General features: G+C 35.8%; 1 protein-coding gene across 1 annotated transcript in view; it reads right to left on the bottom strand.

Annotated features, from left to right (window-relative positions):
- LOC129227998 (aldo-keto reductase family 1 member A1-like) overlaps positions 1-20613 on the bottom strand; it is a 150128-nt gene that overhangs the window by 94792 nt on the left and 34723 nt on the right. The window contains exons 4-7 of the mRNA XM_054862626.1: positions 20316-20399; positions 11145-11261; positions 6773-6885; positions 3394-3478 (exon numbers count right to left, since the gene is read on the bottom strand). Coding sequence (XP_054718601.1) covers positions 3394-3478; positions 6773-6885; positions 11145-11261; positions 20316-20399 — 399 coding nt within the window. The remainder of the gene's footprint in view (positions 1-3393; positions 3479-6772; positions 6886-11144; positions 11262-20315; positions 20400-20613) is intronic.

Below are 20613 nucleotides of genomic sequence, written 5' to 3'. Positions count from 1 at the left end.
GGAAAGCTTAGTCAATCTGGACGGGCCATAAACAATCTAAAGCCGATGTACTTAATAAACACGCTCCGTCAATATTTAAACTGGTAGCAAAAAATGTTTTTCACACCAGTGCAAGGTCTGCATTCTTGCATCTTTTAGGAATGCAGGAAACTTTTTTGCGAAGATACTTGATTTTTTGGGGAAATAGGTGAAAACCTCTGAAATCACGAAACGTTCCACGGAAATAACCAGTACTGTTTCGGAATTTTTTTACAGTGTCGGTAAGGAAGCTGGTCAACAACCTCGTTCTCGTCTCACACCTGCACGTGCAAATTATGCATCACTATCTCTCTCGAACATTACTTTCTGGAATGTTTTACATCTGTGCCATACAAGGAACACTCAAACGACACTGTGTTTAGGACTGACACATGTTCATCAACTGAGTTTAGATGACTTTCGAGAGCAGGCTTGAACGCTGAGCCAGGCATCACAAATTCTGTGTGCCCTTGAGAAATTCTTTGTAAAAACAGAATAATAGACCAGGGGAGCCCACCTGGGGGGGGGGGAGTCATGGCGCAGACTGCGACATTGAAATTTTTTAGGGAATGTGTTTTGAGGGGTATTGTTCTTATTTGGGAGGGCTCTTGCTTTGGGGGGTCTCTGCGATATTGAGGGGGGGTGCGCCCTTGCCCTTAGTGGGCACCCCTAGATAGACTAACCGTTCCTTTAAACAAACATTACCAAAGCGCTGTAGAAACGATTCAGAAACGTTCCAGGAAATTAATGGGGAACTGATGGGTCCAATTTCTGCTAGTAACATATCTAGCCAAAACCAGGAAAGTTATGCGGTAAAAATCAGTGACGTTCCTAAAATTAGCCTTGAATCTTTCCGAAGAATATGGTGAATACACCAGTTAAAATCAGTCTAGGACCTTCAACGAAAATTCTGTAGGTGTCAAGAAACAGATTAGAACTCACCAAACCTACTAAGAGAGTTCCACAAGCATCATTACAATCACGGCCTAAGCATCTCCCTTGCCGGCAATGCTGCAGTTATCCGAAAACTTATTCGCTCTCATTGAGAGCTTAGTCAACCTGGAAGGGCTGTATTCGAAAGAAAAAAAAAACGATACACTAAATAAATACACTCACTTAATCTTTAAAACTAGTAGCTAGAAATAGTTTTCACACCAGTGCATTCGTGTAACTTAAAGAAATACATGAAATTTGTTTGCAGATACTTGATTTTACGAGGAAATAGGCGAAAACCTGTGAGAGAGAGATATATCCCACAACGTTCCACGGAAATAATCAGTAACGTTTCGACATTTTATTGCAGTGAGGTGTTCATCACACTGTAAAAAAATTCCGAAAAGTTACCGAGTATTTCCGTGTAACGCTCCGGGATTTCAGTGGTTTTTATCCAATTCCTGGAAAAATCAAGTATCATTGCCAAAAAGTTTTCTGAATTGCTACAAGTCGCACGAATTCAGATTTCTCATTGCTGTAAAAAATACTTTTAGCTCCCAGTTTAAAGATTATCTAAGCGTCTTTATAAATTGCATCGGCTTGGGTTCGACTGCGGCCTGTCTAGACTGATAAGGCGTCCAAAGGGCGCAAATCAGTTTATGGACTACGAGGCTTTGCAAGAATTGCAAGCGAGTAACATTCAAGATATTTGCTTGGAATTCTCTCTTAGCTATGGCCATGTTTACCGTACTGCTTTTGAAGCGTTCCTGAAAATGCAGGAAAGAACCAAGCTATTACATCATACTCTAAAGTTCCAGAGACACGACTGGGTTTAAACGGGAAGAGTTCTGAATATTTCAAGAGGTATCCACGATAATTTCAGGAAGGTTACTGAATTTCAGCAGAAAACGTTCCTGGCTTTTGTAAGATATGTTACTGGAAGAAATTGGGCACATCAGCTGCCCATTATTTTCCAGGAACGTTTCTAAATCGTTTTTACAGTGCATCACAGGCAAAATTTCCACTGCGAATATGTGGAATTTTATTCAAAGCATGTTGCCAATCCTTTACTTGCAAAATCAAGATTAATGAAAATGCCTGTTCGTACTCTAAATTATAGTGCCTAAAAGTGCCCCTTCCAGGCACTATATCTCCATGTAGTCAGAAATATTGTTGGGGACATAAGATAAGTCTATTTTGAAACGTTTTAATGTATTTTAACTGTCTGGTCAATGTCTTTTAATGCCGCCTGCCTTGTCTAGTGGTCAGAGAAGTCTGACTGTGACAGGAAGGTCCTTGTTCGAATCCCGGCTCGGGCATGGACGTAATTTCTCTCTCCTGTCCTTGTCCTTCTTTTGTGTGAAGTGTTGTTATGCTGTGAATGGTTGCCTACCCTATAAGCGGGTCCTTATGGCATGTGTGTACTGTGGAAGTCGGACTTTACACCAAATTACTGTACAGTTGGAAAAGTGAAGCAGCGCACCCCAAATTGCCAGCATTGCTGGCACACGACAACAACAACAATGTCTTTCAATGGACTCACGTTACTTTCAGGACCCACCTTACAATCTAGGTTCAAGACCATGAAATCTACCACTGCACTTTGTTCATAGAAAATATAGACCAAAAGTAAGCAAACAAGTTGCCAAAAGGTTGCACTACGTCACTTTTGGGGATATTTTCTGGAATTAAAAAAAAAGTTCGACCAATTAAATTCGCTTTTGCCGTCTGCTTGGCACAGATGTGTTTTTATCCACACTGTAAAAAAATTCCGAAACGTTACTGAGTATTTTCGTGTAACGTTTCGGGATTTCAATGGTCTTTATCCACTTCCTGGAAATATCAAATAACATTGTCAAAAAGTTTCCTGAATAGCTACTAGTCGCACGAATGCAGATTTCTCACTGTTGTGAAAAAATATTTTTAGCTCCCAGTTAAAAGATTAACTGAGCGTATTTATAAGTGTATCGGCTTCAGCGCGGTTACGGCTCATCCAGACTGAGTAAGCTCCCTGACGGAGCGATTAAGTTTGGATTGCAGGAATTCTAGGCAAGTAAAACGCTTGATACATACTTGCAATTCTCGCTTAGCTTTGGCCATGTTTACATGTGGAAAGTTCCTATTAAATCAGGAGGTTATCAAGCTGTTAACGGGAGGATTTCTGGTTTTTTCAGGAAGGTTACTAAATTTTAGCAGGAAACTTTCCTGGTTTTTGCTAGATATGTTACTGGCAGAATTTGGGCGTATTAGCTGCCCATTATTTTCCAGGAACGTTTCTGAATCATTTTTACAGTGCAAGCCGAACACGTGATTGAAATTGCCAAACGGCATGTTTCTTTGTTTGCATCAAGTCTATCTTTTCCTCCGAAGGCATTATATAGGAATTATTTATTAGACTTTGCAGTGTTTAAACATCACGATAAAATCAAGTGTTTTTCTTACTTGTGCAGGAGATTTTCCATACTTCTCGCAGATAGGCTTTAACTTGGGGTCCTCCAGCAACCTGTGTTCTTGAGTGTCCCTGTTTCTGTTCAATGAAAAGTATTATAGATACGGTCACAAAATGAAGGCTGCGTTGCCCGGCTTTGCCCGGTCTACTTAGAAACCAAAATTTTGTCAAGTTACGTATATTCAACAATCAGGTATAAGTAAAAGAAAAAAAAAACCATCATGCAAAATTTCCCCTCTAAACAATGACGACAGATATTAAAATACTTTTAAGAAATTAAAACAAAATGAGATAGATGGATTTAAAAAGAGTAACCATGGAAACAGAAAATAAAATTAAGTTTAAGAATTGAAAATGAGAAAGATTGAAATGAACAACGGATTCAAAAAGCGTTACCGTGGAAACGCAAAATAAAATGGTTAAAAACTTGAATAGAGAACAGATCTTTGAACTTCATTTAATTCGCTTGTAACTTTTTTTTCTAATGGAGATAGCGGGTTCAGCTTCTGACCATAGGTCGAGTTATATCTGGAGTAAAAAAAGCAGCTCTTTTGAATGGTGTCAAAAAGAAAATTGTGGGACAATTCCTTCGCTTTTTATTGATAGATTTAATGAAGAAAGTAGTGCCTAAATTTCAGCTAAGCCTAACAAATTCGAGCTAAAAATGCAAATAACTCCCGCCGTAAGTAAGTTAGAGCATTGAAACAAATTGCGTAGAACGCGGAAAATTCTACTCTTTCCAACGATATGTAATATTAATATGTGCAAGTAATTTTTCACTCCAATATTCGAGAATTTAAGTGAAAATTGGGTTTAAATTGGAATAAAAAAAGAAACATTCATCGAATTTTTTTCGAACTGGCCTGCAAACCTTCTCAGAGCTTGAAGGAACAAATTGTGAAAATTTCAGCAAAATCGGCCGGGTAGTTCTCGAGTTTTAAGAGTTCAAACACACAGACGCTTTTTGGAGACTTCATTTTATACTATGTAGAGATTAAAAAAAAAAAGGTATAAGTGACTCATGATTTAAACATGTGCCAATCATTTGACAATGGAAGGCAGATAGGTTATGGTACTGAATTAAGGTTCGGATGTAGTTCTTTAATAATTAGTGTTTCAAAAATGTTACATTTTGCTGAACTACACCAAAATGGATAAAATGCATTCGTCATATTAAATTATATGCGGATGTATGCATTGAATTATTTTTCAATATTTCACAGCAGTTAACAAACGAGCTTTTAGACTTAAATTTATATTTTTAAAATTTTTTTTGTTGTTCTTCCCATTTTCAACACAATGGTTAAGCAACATTTTATGGTTACACTTCGAGCAATCAATCTGCTTCATGTCTAAATATCTAATATATTTACAGTGAAAACTAACCTTGACATTTTGCCCTTTCATCGCCGTCCCTTCAACTTAGATTTTAATAGGAAAAAAAAGGGCGAAATTCAAGAAAAGCAGATGTCCTCATATTTTATCTCTACAGCAATAACCGAAGTCTTCGACGGCAGATTTTTTCCCCCCTTTTCATTTTCACAATAGTTAAAAATTGTTTCTTGGCAAAATGTGTTTTAAAGTATTTCTTCTTTGTCATATTAACAGTGTTTAAGGAAATAAGTGGCTGTACTGATGTGGACATGGGGGAACGCCATTTTGCCGTACCCCAAAACATTTGGTTTGTTGTTGTAAGAATAATGCAAATTTAATGTAAATTGGTTCCAAACAACATTCCAAAAAAAAAGAAGTAATGTTCCCTTTATAATGAAAGCTAGCATAAATAAACTGAACTGACCTTTTTTGAAAAAGTAAAAATTCGTCAACCATGACATCTATTAAAAAAAAAGCCACGGTTTTTTTTTTTTTTTTTTTTTTTTTCAAATACAGCTATTTTGTTACGTCACTTTCAGCAGCACCCTAGGAGCCTTACCCGTACGCATTTGAGTGAGCTTGCACACACTGTAAAAACGATTCAGAAACGTTCCTGGAAAAAAATAGGCAGCTGATGTGCCCAATTTATGCCAGTAACATATCTTACAAAAACCAGGAACGTTTTCCGATAAAAGTCAGTAACCTTTCTGAAAAATTAAGAAATCTCCCCTATCAAAGCCAGTCGTGAACCTTCTAGAAAAATTAAAAGGTTTCAGTTATTAGATTAGAACCTTCCTGATTTACCAAGAAAGCTCCAGAAATATTAGAGCACCCACGGCCAAGCTACGCGAAAATTGCCAAGCGGGAACCAAGCATAATCCATGCCTGCAATTCCTGGCTCGCAAAGCTGTAGCTATACAGTGAGCCATTTGCTCCCATTGGAAGCTTAGTCGGCCCGGACGGGCCGTAAACAATCTCAAGCCGATAAACTTAATAAACACGCTCCGTCAATATTTAAACTGGTAGCAAAAAATATTTTTCACACCAGTGCAAGGTCTGTATTTGTGCATCTTTTAGGAATTCAGGAAACTTTTTTGCGAAGATACTTGAATTTTTGGGGAAATAGGTGAAAACCTCTGAAATCACGAAACGTTCCACGGAAACAACCAGTAACGTTTCAGAATTTTTTTACAGTGCACAGTCGACTTTGGTACTGTTAAAAGTGGGAGAGTAGAAAACATTTTTTTATTTTTAAGGCCATGAATTGAAACCCTCGGCTGAAGCTACAATTGCATATTGCCACTTCCCACCATCTTGTCCGATTTTGCCCGCCAACCATCTAAAGGGTGTTTTTTTTTAGAGGTATAGAACTTTAAGTTGGCAACACTGTTTGATATGTGTGCCATTTTGATAGCCTGTCACTTGTTTTGTGTTCAGTTCGGTTTGTCATTTCATCATGAATAGACAACAAGGCGGTGCAACGTGCCACACAGCGCGTGTCACAATTGATTTATTGAAAGAAACGTTCGGTGAACGAATAATTTCGCGTAATGGACCCGTGAATTGGCCTGCAAGATCATGCGATTTAACACCGCTGAACTACTTTTTGTAGGGCTATGTGGAGTCTCTGGTCTGCACCGATAAGCCACAGACAATTGACGCCTTGGAAGAGAACATTCGCCACATATCACTCACTTACGGCCCCCTTTGCTGCAAAAAGTGATAGAAAATTGGACTTTCAAATTGGACTTTCTCCGAGCCAGCCGAGGTGGCCATATGCCAGAAATCATATTTAAATAAAAACGGCAAAGAATTATCTTTCGAATAAAGCAACATTCATGGCAATTAACAACATTTAACTGTGTTTCATTTGAACCTAAAGTTCTCTACTTCTAAAAAAAATCACCCTTTACTAACCCCACATTCAATTTTAATTAAGAACACTCTTTTTTTCGAGTTATGAATTGATTAATTAATGGAAAACAAGGGGTTACTCACTTGAACTCTGGTTGGCCAGGAGCTCCGATTGGTGAATATGCTGTAAACGCAATGTTCAGGTTTTTGCAGAAGTTATGAAGCTCATACTGTGGTAAGTAGGCGTGGCACTCCACCTGTTGGAGAATGGGAAATATTTTGGAATTAAAAACTGCAATAATATATCAATGTATGATGAAGTATTTATGAAGTACAAATGAAAAGCGAATAGAAGGAGCATGAATAAGTACAGTTTTTTTTTTTTTTTCATTGTCATTAATAGATGCGTATCCCATTGGGCTAACTGGAGATATCCCAGCGATCCGCTACCGTCTGGTCAAGTGAAATAACTGCCGATAGAGAAACTTAGCAATCAACAGTAAATCCCAAATTTTAAATTTCATAGGAATTTTATTTCATAAGCGCAAAAGTAAGTCTCTCCAGTATAAATTAAAGAACTACAAAGAAAACAAATGTTGTAGAAAAGTCATTCAGAGCTTAAACAGTAAGCGTTAATAACGTGCGTACACCAATGAACATCGTAATTCAAATTATTTGAAATTCACATGATAAATTGCACCACGATGTCCTATCCTCAATATTTTAACATGTTATCTTTACATGAATGTTTTCAACTCAACAAGTAATACAATATGTAAAAATAAAATACCAAGTCAATTCCGCCTTAGGTCAGGTTCGCCCCGTGAGTGGAAACCATATTTACAGCAATTGCTGTAAAAGTTGGAGAATGGAGATAATGCTAATATGGAAGCTTCAAATACAAATTTTAACAAAAGCATTTGAAGGCATACCTACATTTTAGCATGAAATTAGCTAAAAATAATTATAATTCACGTTATACTTACCTTGGAACATTGGTACAAATTTTATCTGATACTAGAGGACCCGACAGACGTTGTTCTGTTCAAACTTTGTAAATTGAAAAGTTAAAAAACTTCAATAAACTATCAAGTGTTTGAACTGTTTTGTTGAAAAAAATAAGTTAAAAGAAAATGTTTTAAGCTGCTTGGTGTCAGAATGCGTACATTTATTACAACTTGATTTTTCTAATGCCTACTGGACAGTTGTTTTATTAACTTTTTTTTTCCTCCCGTACTTGATGGTTTGTTTCTTCAGCCATACTCAATGGATAAGAAGCGTTCTCAGATATTAAGAGTAAAAAACTAACTACCCATGTAGAACAAACGGAAAATCCTGCTGCAATATCTTCCATATGAAAAAGAATTAAAAAAAATCGAAAGAATATCGTTTAAAAAAATGATAAAGGCAAAAACAGTTCTCTGAATAAGCGAAAATCACCCCCCCCCTTCCGATGTAAAGTAAATACATTCTTCAAAGTAACGAAACACTCTTTAAAAACGGAAAAAAATTCTTTGCAATTCGAAATATTTCGCAAAATAAACAAAAAACGCAATAAATTACATTAACAGTAGCTTTAAAATGTAAGCAAATGATCACGCAACTCTATTGTTTAAAGCCAAAGTCGCCAAGCCACCACGTTACTGTAATCCAGCAAATCAGTGAGCAAAGCTAACTCCAACCGATTAGCGGTCCCATCTTTTGAAGGAAAACTTTTAAAACTTCAAATATTGCCTAATTTGTTCTTTCCACCGAAATACACTCTCTAATTAAGGTCAAAGATAAAGACCTTCCACTGCACTGTTCTTTTGTGTACAGAACTAACCCTGTTGTAATTTATCTGGACGAAAATAAAATTTGTTTCGTCTTTAAATTCCATCATCTTTTCCTTTAAAGATTATTAAACTAATCAGTTTATTATTAAAGTATTTTTGACATTGGTTCCAAAACTCAGATGGATTTGACCCGAGAAACAAATGTTGCTGGGAACGGTACTTTCTGATCATTTGGTTAGGAAAACATAAAGCACCGACCTCTGGTCACATGGTTCAACTACGACAACAGAAAACACGTTTTGCGTGAACTTTCTTTACCAGTACTTTAGTTTAAAATATATCTCGGGACCTAAAATCGTTGCTTTTAAGAAATGAAGGCTTCACTCTCTCTCTCTACGTTTTATTTATTCTCAATTGACATATCACAGTAGGAAATTTCATTACAAAAAGCAGAACTGGCTTTCTTATTGTCCCTTGGGCAACGGGTTAAATATTTATTTCAGTTCTCGCTCAACAATAAATTAAAATAAATATTAATCATTTGGGAGATATAGCCGTCCAATGTTTAAATTAATTAATGAAATAACAAAAACGTTTCCGATTCGATCCATCGCACTTTGAAACCATGCTTGCAACAACTTAATTACACACAAAAAATTTGATCAAAATCGGTCCAGCCGTTTAAAAGCCTTATGGTGAAAAACGTATGCACAGAAGATTTTTATATATTAAGATGGAAAAAACAAGGGTTTCTGTAGATCTTTTATTCTAATTTTTACAAGCATTTCTTCGTCCTCAGATTAGAGGATCTATACAAAAATGTTGATTAAAATTGAAATAAACTAATAATTAAGAGCTAATTAATTATTTTGGTTATAGGATGTTGCATAGTCATCGGGTGTGAGGTCGCATCCCAAATTTCAAAAGTATTCTACCAGAGGAAGTGGGTGAAAGTTGAGTTGCAAGATTTGAACAACATATATATATATATATATATATATATATATATATATATATATATATATATATATATATATATATATATATATACGGAGATTGTGAGCTAATAGTAGGAATTGAAAAATTGGTGAAAATTTCTGCATTGCATTTAATATATGAGTCTTGGTACTTGAGTTTAACATTAGGTAACAATAAGGTCACTATATAGACACGTAACAGCCATTTTGGATCAGAGCTCGTGTTTGAGAATGGTCAGATCGATTCAGAATGTGTCTGATATCGATATCAGAATATGACTTTTCCATGAAGAAAAAATCTTTTCTGGTACCACGCCGGGAACACTACGTTTCATGAACGTTTTAAAATGATTGTGAACGTTGTGACAGCCACTTTAAAACGTCTACGACACGTATAGATGTTTTGTGTACTACCTCGGCTATGATGCAATTATTTTCATGATAGGCGATCCAAGAACTTTATTCATAAAAATTTCAAAAAATATTTTTTTTTTCGTAAAAATTAAGAACGATATGTTTGGATTTAGAAAAAAAAAAAAATCGAACGTTAATTACCGAAATACAACTTTCCCACCACAAGCAATTTTTTGTTTTTTAAAAAGGTCAAAATCCACCCATCCTAGTACTCACGAAGAGGAACCATGGCTATAAGACTGCACCTTTTAAATTTTTAGGGGGTATTTTCGGGGTCTTATCCCCTTTCTGGGGGGGGGGGATTATTTTGTTCACGGAAGGATGCTCTGCAGTATTTGAAGGGGTACGCCATCGTTCTAGGTTGGAGGAATGAGCACCACTTAATATTGTAAAATATTTCAAGCTTATCGAGTTTATAGTCAATCGATGTTACCAAATCACAAATCGGCATTTGTTATCTTCGTTACAAAACTTAATTTCTAGACGATCCCTGACATAAAAAAAGAAAACATTAAGCAGCAGACGTCCTTCAGACAACTCAAAGAATCGAGCATCAGCATGAAACTATTTTGACACAATCCTTTGTATTCTTCCTTTTGTCCTTGAAGCAGAGATAACTGTCATTTGAACACGCTCTATCATTACGGAATTCTTTTATGCTGAAAATGAATTTAACATTTCTAATTCCTCCTCAAAATGATGCATTATGATGCGGTAATGTAGTGCATGTGGATATGCAAAGCAAAGAAGGTTATATATATATATATATATATATATATATATATATATATATATATATATATATATATATATATATATATATACTGTCATTACCAGTAAATAATCATATACAACGTGTCCGTGTCCCCGTCTAACCTGCAAAAGCTCTATTTTCGCAACCGATAGGCCTATATACATATACTTCCAATTTGTTTAGTTCTGTCCAGAACTAACCGAGCCTACTTTCCAGTATGCCAACATCGATTTTCTAGTATCTGATCAATGCTCTCTTTATTAGTTAAGAAAGCAAATTACGCAAAACATACCTTTCCAACATTTTAAGCTGACTTCTAGAAACAAAATATGCCGCGTTCATCTGATGAAACAGATTCGTAAAAAATAAATAAACGAACAAATAAAGAACAACATCTTTTAAACAAATGCAGCTAATATAATTACTTCAAAAAGAATTAGGACTAAAAAGCACATCCAAATAAATTTGTTTTAACAAAAAAAAAAGAAAAAAAAAAAAAGAAAAATTGTGTGAAAAGTTGCAATTGAGTTTGAAATAAATGTGAGACCCTGGTTTAGGGCAGCATCGAATCTAAACCCGGTCCTGATAAGTCTTACCTGAAGCACAGCAGGTTTTATCCTTGCAGCATTGTATACCCTCTGAATTTGTTCGCTGTTGAAGTTTGAAATTCCGATGGATTTTGCTAAGTCTTTATCTGCTAGATGTTCCATGGCCTGAAAAATAGTAAAATACAGTAAAAAATATCTTTGAAACAATCAGGTAGTTTATTAATTACATTACTATACACATAATCGTTCCGTGGCACATTACTGAAAGGTTTCTCTTATCAAAAGAAAAATTGGAGAAAAAAAACCCCTACGTACATACATATGATATTCAGTTCACACTGTAAACCAGTTCCGAAACATTATTGGATATTTCCACGTTACGTTTCAGGATTTTAATGTTTTTTACCCATTTCTTGGAAAAATCAAGTATCGGGACCACCGTGACAAAAATGCGCGCTTTTTTCGGTCCTTCCGGGCCTGGAACAACTGAGAAAAACCTAGGTGGCGCTACAGTCTAAGCGATTGAGATTCAAATCAACAATCCAATGTTTTGCTTTACGTTTTTCAACGACCGTTACTGAAAATGTTTGACCTTTCACCTTTCTGTAAGCAATGAATTGATGATTAACTGAAATAAAGGTAAGTGATCTGAAATGTTACTTCAAATGATTTAGTAACCTTTATTAAGGTTATGTTTTAAAAGTTTGCGTAAGACAGTTCTTTCACACTTCTTACAGGTTGAATTTGTTGTTAGTCTCTCTATTGCTTTTTTAAAGGAATCCTTCCGATCTTTTAAATTCAGCTTTGCACTTGCATTAAAGATTAGTAAAAACGTTCAGATTATCATTGTTTTTATTAAGTTAAAAAATCTGTGCAACGATTTAAAAGGAAAGTTAAGAATTCGATTGCTGAATCTCAGACAGCATATTGCAAGTTATATAGTGTCTTCAATTTACAATCTAGTGCTATACCTACAACATCAAATATCTTTCAGTTTTACATGAATAACTTTAATGTTAATTACTTTCTAAAACGCCATCTTTCCAGAATAGATAAACAAGTGAATAAAAGTAATTTCATAAGTTCAAAATATTGAATTGGTATTTTGGAAGTAAAAATGTAATAGCAATCCAAATATCAACTGAATATTCGGTGCATCTGCAATTGATTATCAATGTTTAATGGATATTTAGAAAAAAATATTTTTTTAAACTTTAGCTGCACATTTGGTTTAAATTATAGGAGAATGAATTTAAAGTGCTAAATTTTTCTCTTATTTCCTTAGTAAAATATTCAATTATTTAATTTATTTATTTTGGTTATATGCATGAGTATATAACGTTTTCTATGTTTTTCTCTTTTTAACCTACTATTTTTACTTTTTGAACTAATGGTGGTTATTTTACAATAATAATTGTTCTGATAAGTACTGTGTTATAGAGAAAGAGATATGAGAGAACCTTTCATGTGTCTTTCAAAAGGAAGTCTTAACTCTAAATTTGACCTATCTATTGAATTTATAAATATGCTTTAGTATATATATTCTTGAAAAACCGTTCAACTCAATCTTGCTTAGTTGGGATTTGTTTTCAGTGCAAAATAATTGTACATAGAAATATTTTTATCTTAAGACCTATCAAAAAAGGACATCATTTTCAACCTTTCTTTGTTTCTGTTTTTTAATTTTATATTACATATTTTAATGAAATTAAGAGTTGCCACTAAAAGGCTCGAAAACGTATCGATATTATCTTAAACGTTTGATGGAATGTATATTGATTTTTAAATTACAAGATAATAATGATAACAATAAAAAAAATACCTTGTCTATTTATTGGTAAACACATTTTCATAGTATTGTCATGTATAATATGCAATTAATAATTTGTTTCTGTTGAAAAATCTTTTTTTTTTTTTTTTTTGGATGATCAGGCTTTTAGCAACGTTTTCAAGAAAATTTATTTTGAAGATTTTCACCATTTTACTTTTTGTTGAGAAAATATTTTGCTTCAAAATTATTTGTTGTTATTTTTTTCTTTTTACTTTAATCTGTGGAAAACAATTCATGGGTAAACACATTTTAAGAAAATTTAATTTGCTCTTTCAATGAAAAAAAAGCTTGCAATCGAGTATATTGTCAGCGAACGAAGCAAAACGTTCGATCGCTTAGCGTGACTCACTCAACTGTGTTCCGGGCCCGGGTAGGAAGAACGCGCGGTGACGAATGGAGCGCGAGCTTTGTCACGGTGGTCCCGCAAGTATCATTGTCAAAATGTTTCCTGATTTGCTACAAGTTGCACGAATGCAGATTTCTCATTGTTGTGAAAAATATTTTTAGCTTCCAGTTCAAAGATTAACTGAGCGTATTTATAAAGTGTATCGGCTTCGGTTCGATTACGTCCCGTTCATTAAACTTTCAAAGGGAGCTAATAGGTATGGACGAAATTGCTTTGCAAGAATTGCAGGCGAGTACAATTCTTGATACTTGTTTAAAGTTCTGGCTTGACTTTGACCATGCCTGCAATATTGCTGATGTAATTTTCTGAATAAATCAGGAAGATAACAAGCTGTTATATTATACACTGTAAAAAAAATCCGAAACGTTACTGAGTATTCCCATGTAAAGTTTCAGGATTTCAATGGTTTTTATCCACTTCCTGGAAAAATCAAGTATTCTTGACAGAAAGTTTCCTGAATTGCTACAAGTAGGCACGAATGCAGACTTTATACTGTTGTGAAAAATAGTTTTAGCTCCTAGTTTAAAGATTAACTGAGCGTATTTATCAAGTGTATCCACTTCCGTTCGATTACAGTCCGTCCATGCTAATTAAGCTCCCAAAGGGAGCAAATAAGTATGGACAACGTTGCTTTGCAAGAATTACAGGCAAATAAAATTCTCGTTACTTACTTGCAATTCTGGGTTAGCTTTGCCCATATTTGCAATCATACTCTTGGAACTTCCTTGACAAATCAGGAAGATGTCAAGCTATTATAGTATATCTTCCAAAATTTACTCTAATTTTCTGGAGAAACGACTGGCTTTTAACAGGAAGATTTCTGAATTTTTCAGGAGGCTTCCAGGATAATATCAGGAAGGTTACTGAATTTTAGCGGAAAAAAATTCCTGGATTTTGCAAGATATATTACTGGCAGAAATTTGGAACATCAACTGCCCATTATTTTCCAGGAACGTTTCTGAATCGTTTTTACAGTGCATTTGCATAGGTGTGACAATTTTACACATATTTGCCCTTGACTCCCGGAATTTTAAATTTTGTCTTTTGATTGTGATGTATTCGATCATATAAGGAACCATAACATATTATTATAAGAAGTATCAACATTCTAAAAAAAAATTTTAGCTGAAAAATTATGATTTGTATATGTTGCGGGCGTGACAATGCGGACACGTCTAAAACACGTACAACTCATCATTTTTCAAAAAAAAAAAACTTTTTAGAAAGTTAATGTTTTATTCTAGGATACACTACGATTCGTTATATTCGAGTATACCACAATCAAAAGCCAAAGTTTAAAGTTCTGGAAATAAACTGCGAATATGTGCGTAAAAATGTCCCACCTGAGCAAATAGACTGAGCAATATACTACGTGTCCCCGCTTAACCTGCAAAACCTCTACACTGTAAAAAAATTCCGAAACGTTACTGAGTATTTCCATGTCACGTTTCGCGATTTCAATGGTTTTTATCCACTTCTTGGAATTATCAAGCATCATTGTCAAAAAGTTTCCTGAATTGTTACAAGTTGTCCGAATGTAGACTTCTCTCTGTTGTAAAAAATATGATTAGCTACTAGTTAAAAGATTAACTGAGAGTATTTATAAGGCGTATCGGATTCAAGTTCGGTTACGGCACGTCCATGCCGATTATACTCCCAAAGGGAGCGAATCAGTATGGACTACATAGCTTTGCCAGAGTTGCAATCAAGTAAGATCCTTAACTTGCAATTCTGTCTTAGCTTTGGCCATGTTTGTTATACTGCTTTTAGAACTGTCTTGATAGCTCAGGAAGATGCCCTGCTGTCAGGGTTGCCAGACGTCCCGGATTTCAAGGGACAGTCCCGTATTTTGAAAAATTGTCCCGCGTCCCGGGGAACTTCCATACGGGACGGCTAAAGCCCCGTATTCTAGTCCAACTGATAACAATATTTTACAGAACGAGACATTATTTTAAGGGAAAAAGTAAAGGAAATCAAAAAATGTGAAATAATGAGCAATAACAAAATTATGTGGCAGCAAACGCAAAAATTGTTTTCGGTTTGATTTGGTTTGTATGTTTTTGTTTTCGCATTAGAACATTAGAAGCCGAATAGTTGCTTCTTCTTTGCTTATTGACTAATATTGGAAATATATCTCTACGCATGCGTCGTCGTTCGCAATGAAAACGATTTTTTGTACTTTGATAGGTGACATTTTGTGTGGTTTAATGCTTTGTTGAGATTAAATTTACAGCGACGACTCAAAAAAATCCCCCCCCCCTTTTTACTCCTAGGAGCCTGTCCCGTATTTACTGTTCTTAAATCTGGCAACCCTGCCTGCTGTTGTATTATCCCTACCAAGGATCACACTGAAATTCCAGAGACGCGACTGACTTTAAACGGAAAGGTTTCCGGATTTTTCAGGAAGGTTCCTGATTTTTAGCGGAAAACGTTCCTGGTTTGTGTGAGATATGTTACTGGCAGAAATTGGGCACATCAGCTGCCTATTAATTTCCAGGAACGTTTCTGAATAGTTTTTACAGTGTATTTTCGCAACTGTAAGTCCAAGAGGAGGGGGCTCCGCCCCTGCTCATTTCGCTCGGTTAACCCTCGTTTGCCGCCTGCGTCAGGTGACAGTTGGTGATTTTAATGGTATTTTTATGAATTCATATCCCCGGTCCCTTAAGCACTGTAAAAACGATTCAGAAACGTTCCTGGAAAATAATGGGCAGCTGATATGCCCAATTTCTGCCAGTAACATATCTTGCAAAAACCAGGAATCTTTTCCGCTAATATTCAGTAACCTCCTTAAAAATTCCGAAATCTTCCCGTTTGAAGCGAGTCGTGTCTCTGTAACCGTAGAGTAAACTTTGGAAGGTATAATATAACTGCTTGGCCTCCTCCTGATTTATTAAGAAAGTTCCATAAGCAGCATTGCAAACACGGCTAAAGCTAAGCCAAAATTGCAAGCAGCTATTGAGAATTTCACTCGCCGGCAACTCTTGCAACGCATCGTAGCCCATACTTATTCACTCCCTTTGGGTGATTAATCAGCATGGATGGGCAGTAAGTAACCTGAAGCCGATTCACTTTATAAATACGCAAAGTTAATATTAAAACTGAGAGCTAAAAATATTTTTTACACCAGTGAGAAGTGTGCATTCGTGCAACTTGTAGCAATTCAGGAAACTTTTTGACAATGATTCTCGATTTTTCCAGGAAGTGGATAAAAACCATTGAATTCCCGACACGTTACATGGAAATACTCAGTAACGTTTCGGAATTTTTTTACAGTGAGGTTTAGAAGGGGAGACAGAGCTTACTCTCGATGTCCTGTATCCAACAGAACCAGTATTGACCTGGTAGACATTGACCATCCGGAGGAGATAGGATTACAGACACACACATACATTTTTGTTTGTGAGGGAATTTGTTAAGGTGAAAGAAAACAAGATTTTGAAAATGTGCTAGTAATGCCGTCATAAGAGTAATTTAAGGGGAGAAGACTACTAAAGAGATTCGCTAGTATGGAAGTGTTGTTAGTCGAAAAGAAACAAAATATAGAGAGATTCTTAGGGTTTACAAATAAACTATAGTTCAATGAACAAAATAACGTGTTACAGAGAAAACAATAACAATGGCACGCGAATGAGGAGCTTAAACAAACACTTTACAGATGGTTAATGCATAAGCTGTTCAATATGGCCGTCCCCTTTTTCTGCTACCATTTGGAAGCGTATGTAAAGTTTATGTGACTTGAACATCGACATTAATCATAATATGCACCAAAGGAATTAGGAATTGCAGTAGGTATACTGTGGTTGTTTTTTAGTTGACAAGGTTTTGTCCAACAGTTTGAAGACTCATTTTCCAAGATGGCGAGCTGGAAACTATGGAATGAAAGGTGTTCTTCGACGTAAGCCTGTTCTTTCAAGATTCTTGGTCTGGTTGTTATTGGCACTACACTGTAAAAAAAATCCGAAACGTTATTGGGTATTTCCGTGTTACGTTTCGGGATTTTAATGGTTTTTATTCATTTCCTGGAAAAATCAAGAATCATTGTCAAAATGTTTCCTGAAGTGCAACAATTCCACGAATATAGATTTTTCACTGCTGTAAAAAATATTTTTAGCTCCCAGTTTAAAGATTAACTGAACTTATTTATAAAGTGCATCGGCCCAGCCTTGCTAATTAAGCTTCCAAAGGCAGCGAATAAGTGTGGTCTGCTTTGCTTTGCAAGATTTGCAGACGGGTAAAATTCTCGTCACTTACTTGCAATTCTGGCTTAGCTTTGGCCCTGCTTGCTATACTGCTCTTGGAACTTCCTTGATAAATCAGGAAGATGCCAAACTGTTTTTGATACATTCCTAAGTTTACTCTAACTTTCCAGACGCATGACTGGCTTTTAACGAGAAGATTTCTAAATTTCTCAGGTGGCTTCCAGGATAACTTCAGGAAGGTTGCTGAATTTTAGCGGAAAATATTAATGGATTTTGAAAGATATGTTACTGGCAGAAATTGGGCACATCAGCTGCCCATTATTTTTCAGAAATGTTTCTGAATCGTTTTTACAGTGTAAGTCAACAAACTGTGACCTACACCTTACCTGCAAACTAGCAGAATAGAGGCTGGAGAGTTATGTCTCCTTCTATTACAACCTACTGCCCATACTGTAAAAATATTCCATGGTGTTCCTGGAAAATAACGAGCAGCTAATGTGACTAACATATCTAGCAAAAACCAGGAACGTTTCACGCTAAAAGTCAGTAACCTTGCTGATATTAACCAAGGGTTTTTCTACAGAAACCTTCCCAAACAGAGCCAGATATGTTTCTAGACTAACTCAGGAACCTTCAGTGAAAGCCTCTTATGCCTCTATTATAAGTAAATAAATAACTTGGCGCCTTCCTTATTCTCTGGGAAAACTCCTAAAGCAAATATGGCCAAAGCTATGACGGAATTGCAAGCAATGCCTTCAAAGCTACGCTATCCGGAGACTGCATTTCGTCCTTGATTGGAACTCTGGATCCAAAATTTCTTTTTCACAGGAAACTGGTGTAAGCCCTATAAATCCTGGAACGCTGCCCGAAAGTAATCAGTGACGCTTCAGTTTTTTTTTTCTTTTTTTTTTTTTTTTTTTCTTTTTTTTGCAGTGCGTATAAAAAAGTTAAAGGATCAATTGAGAAATAATGTAAAAGAGAAAGAACTTGCAGCTCCATACACTGTAAAAACGATTCAGAAACGTTCTTGGAAAATAATAGGCAGCTGTTGTGCCTCGCAAAAACCCGGAAAGTTTCTCGTGAAAATTCAGAAATCTTCCCGTTTAAAGCCAGTCGTGTCTCTGGAACTTTAGAGTAATCTTAGGTAGGGGAATATATCAGCTTGGGACTCTCCTAATTTATTAAGTTCCGAAACGCATTACTACAAACATGGCCAAACCGAAGCCAGAATTGCATGTTAGGCATCTTCACTTGAGTGCAATTCTTGCAGCGCTACAACTACATACTTATATTGCTCCCTTTGGGAACTTAACTGAAGCCACTGATACACTTTATAAATACTTTCAGTTAATCTTTAAACTGGGAGCTAAAAATATTTTTTTTCAACAGAGTGAAATCTGCATTTCTGCAACTTGTAGCAATTCAGGAAACTTTTTGACAATGATTCTTGATATTTTTTCGAAGTCGATAAAAACCATTGAAATCCCGAAACGTTACAAGGAAATACTCTGTAACGTTTCGGAATTTTTTTACACTGTAACAACAAAAAAAAAACCAAACGATTGATGAAATACACCGCCAGCCGGTGTATTTCATGTATTTCTGCCTTAGCCCTAGCTATAGGGCGGTAACTTACTGAACAAACGATTGATGTTTTTCATTGGTATAAACCACATGCTGTGGCGGATCTAGGAATGTGCCGAGGTGGAACAAAACTCAAACTGCCACACTCCCCCTCTCTATCCCCCCCCCCCGCAAACACATATACAGGGTGATTATAATTAAAGTTCCACTTTCAAAACGCTGTAAAAATAAAACCACTGGTCAGAATGACCTCAAATTTGAACGGAATATTATCGAAGAAGGGGGAAAACGCATGGCAGAAGAAAAATAAATAGTTGGAATTTTTAGCAATAGATGGCGCTGCAAGTGTCAGAATATATAAATCAAAACACCTGTCATACGCATGACTCATTGAAGTTGTTATAAAAACGCCAAATACACGTGTTTTTTCCTCATTTCGCATCTGAGAAGTTCACTATGACTGTCTCAATGAAAGACCAGGCCGTCCCGATCACCTGATCTTAACCAGTGTGACTTCTGGATATGAGGCTATCTGAAAGCTGTTGTGTTCAGTGCTCCGATTGCAAACTTTGCTGAGCTGAAGGCATGCATCGCGCAACACATTCTAAACGTGACCCGGAAACACTTCAATCAGTCGTAGAAATGCTGTTTCTCGATTTCAACTTGTTACAGAAAACGGGGGTACATCATACTGAACATCTTTTGCGCCAGTCTCACGAAAATTAAAGACCGATTTGATTTTCACTAATGCTTTTTATGCGGTTTTCGGCCTCAGGACAATTAAAAACCGATTTTTCCCATCCGATGTGATATGACCTTGCCGTGTTGGATGGGCTTACCTAACTAACAGTATCACGCCTGTACCCTCATGCACGCTAAGTAGTACGGTGTTTTAAAGCATAGGTTACACCTTAGGTAATATTTTATGATTTATTTGTCATTTGTAGTCGACCACTATTAAATTATGATGCTTACAGCGCCATCTGTTGCTAAATATTTTAATTATTTATTTCCTTCTGCCATCATAATTATAATCACCCTGTACCATCTTGCTATAAATTTTTCTATCAAGTTGAATTTTCGCATTAAAAAAAAACTAAAGTGCGATATAGATTGATTAAAAATTCGTTTTCTACTAAAAATGTCAATACGAACATAATGACATTAAATTAATAATTTTTATTAATTGAGTTCCTCACCTTCCAAGTGTCGGTCAAGTCAACCGTGTCTGCCAGGAATACGCCGTCTTTCATGGGGAATATTGCATAATCATCATCAGTCCGCTGAAAAATAGAAACAATCGCTGAAAGGGGGTAATGTGAAAGAGCAGGGCAAAGTGAAGCGTTAAAATCAGGGTAATGTAAAATAGCAGGGCAAAGTGAAGCGTTAAAATATATTCACTGTTTGCAGCGGCACCTATCTAGCAATATGTCAACTACGTTCTTCAACATATAGTTGATAGTCAAAAAAAAAAAAAAAAAACTCTAAAGATTAAGG

The sequence above is a fragment of the Uloborus diversus genome, chromosome 8, assembly GCF_026930045.1.
Source record: "Uloborus diversus isolate 005 chromosome 8, Udiv.v.3.1, whole genome shotgun sequence".
NCBI lineage: Eukaryota > Metazoa > Arthropoda > Arachnida > Araneae > Uloboridae > Uloborus > Uloborus diversus.
This window is presented reverse-complemented; position numbering and strand designations above follow the sequence as displayed.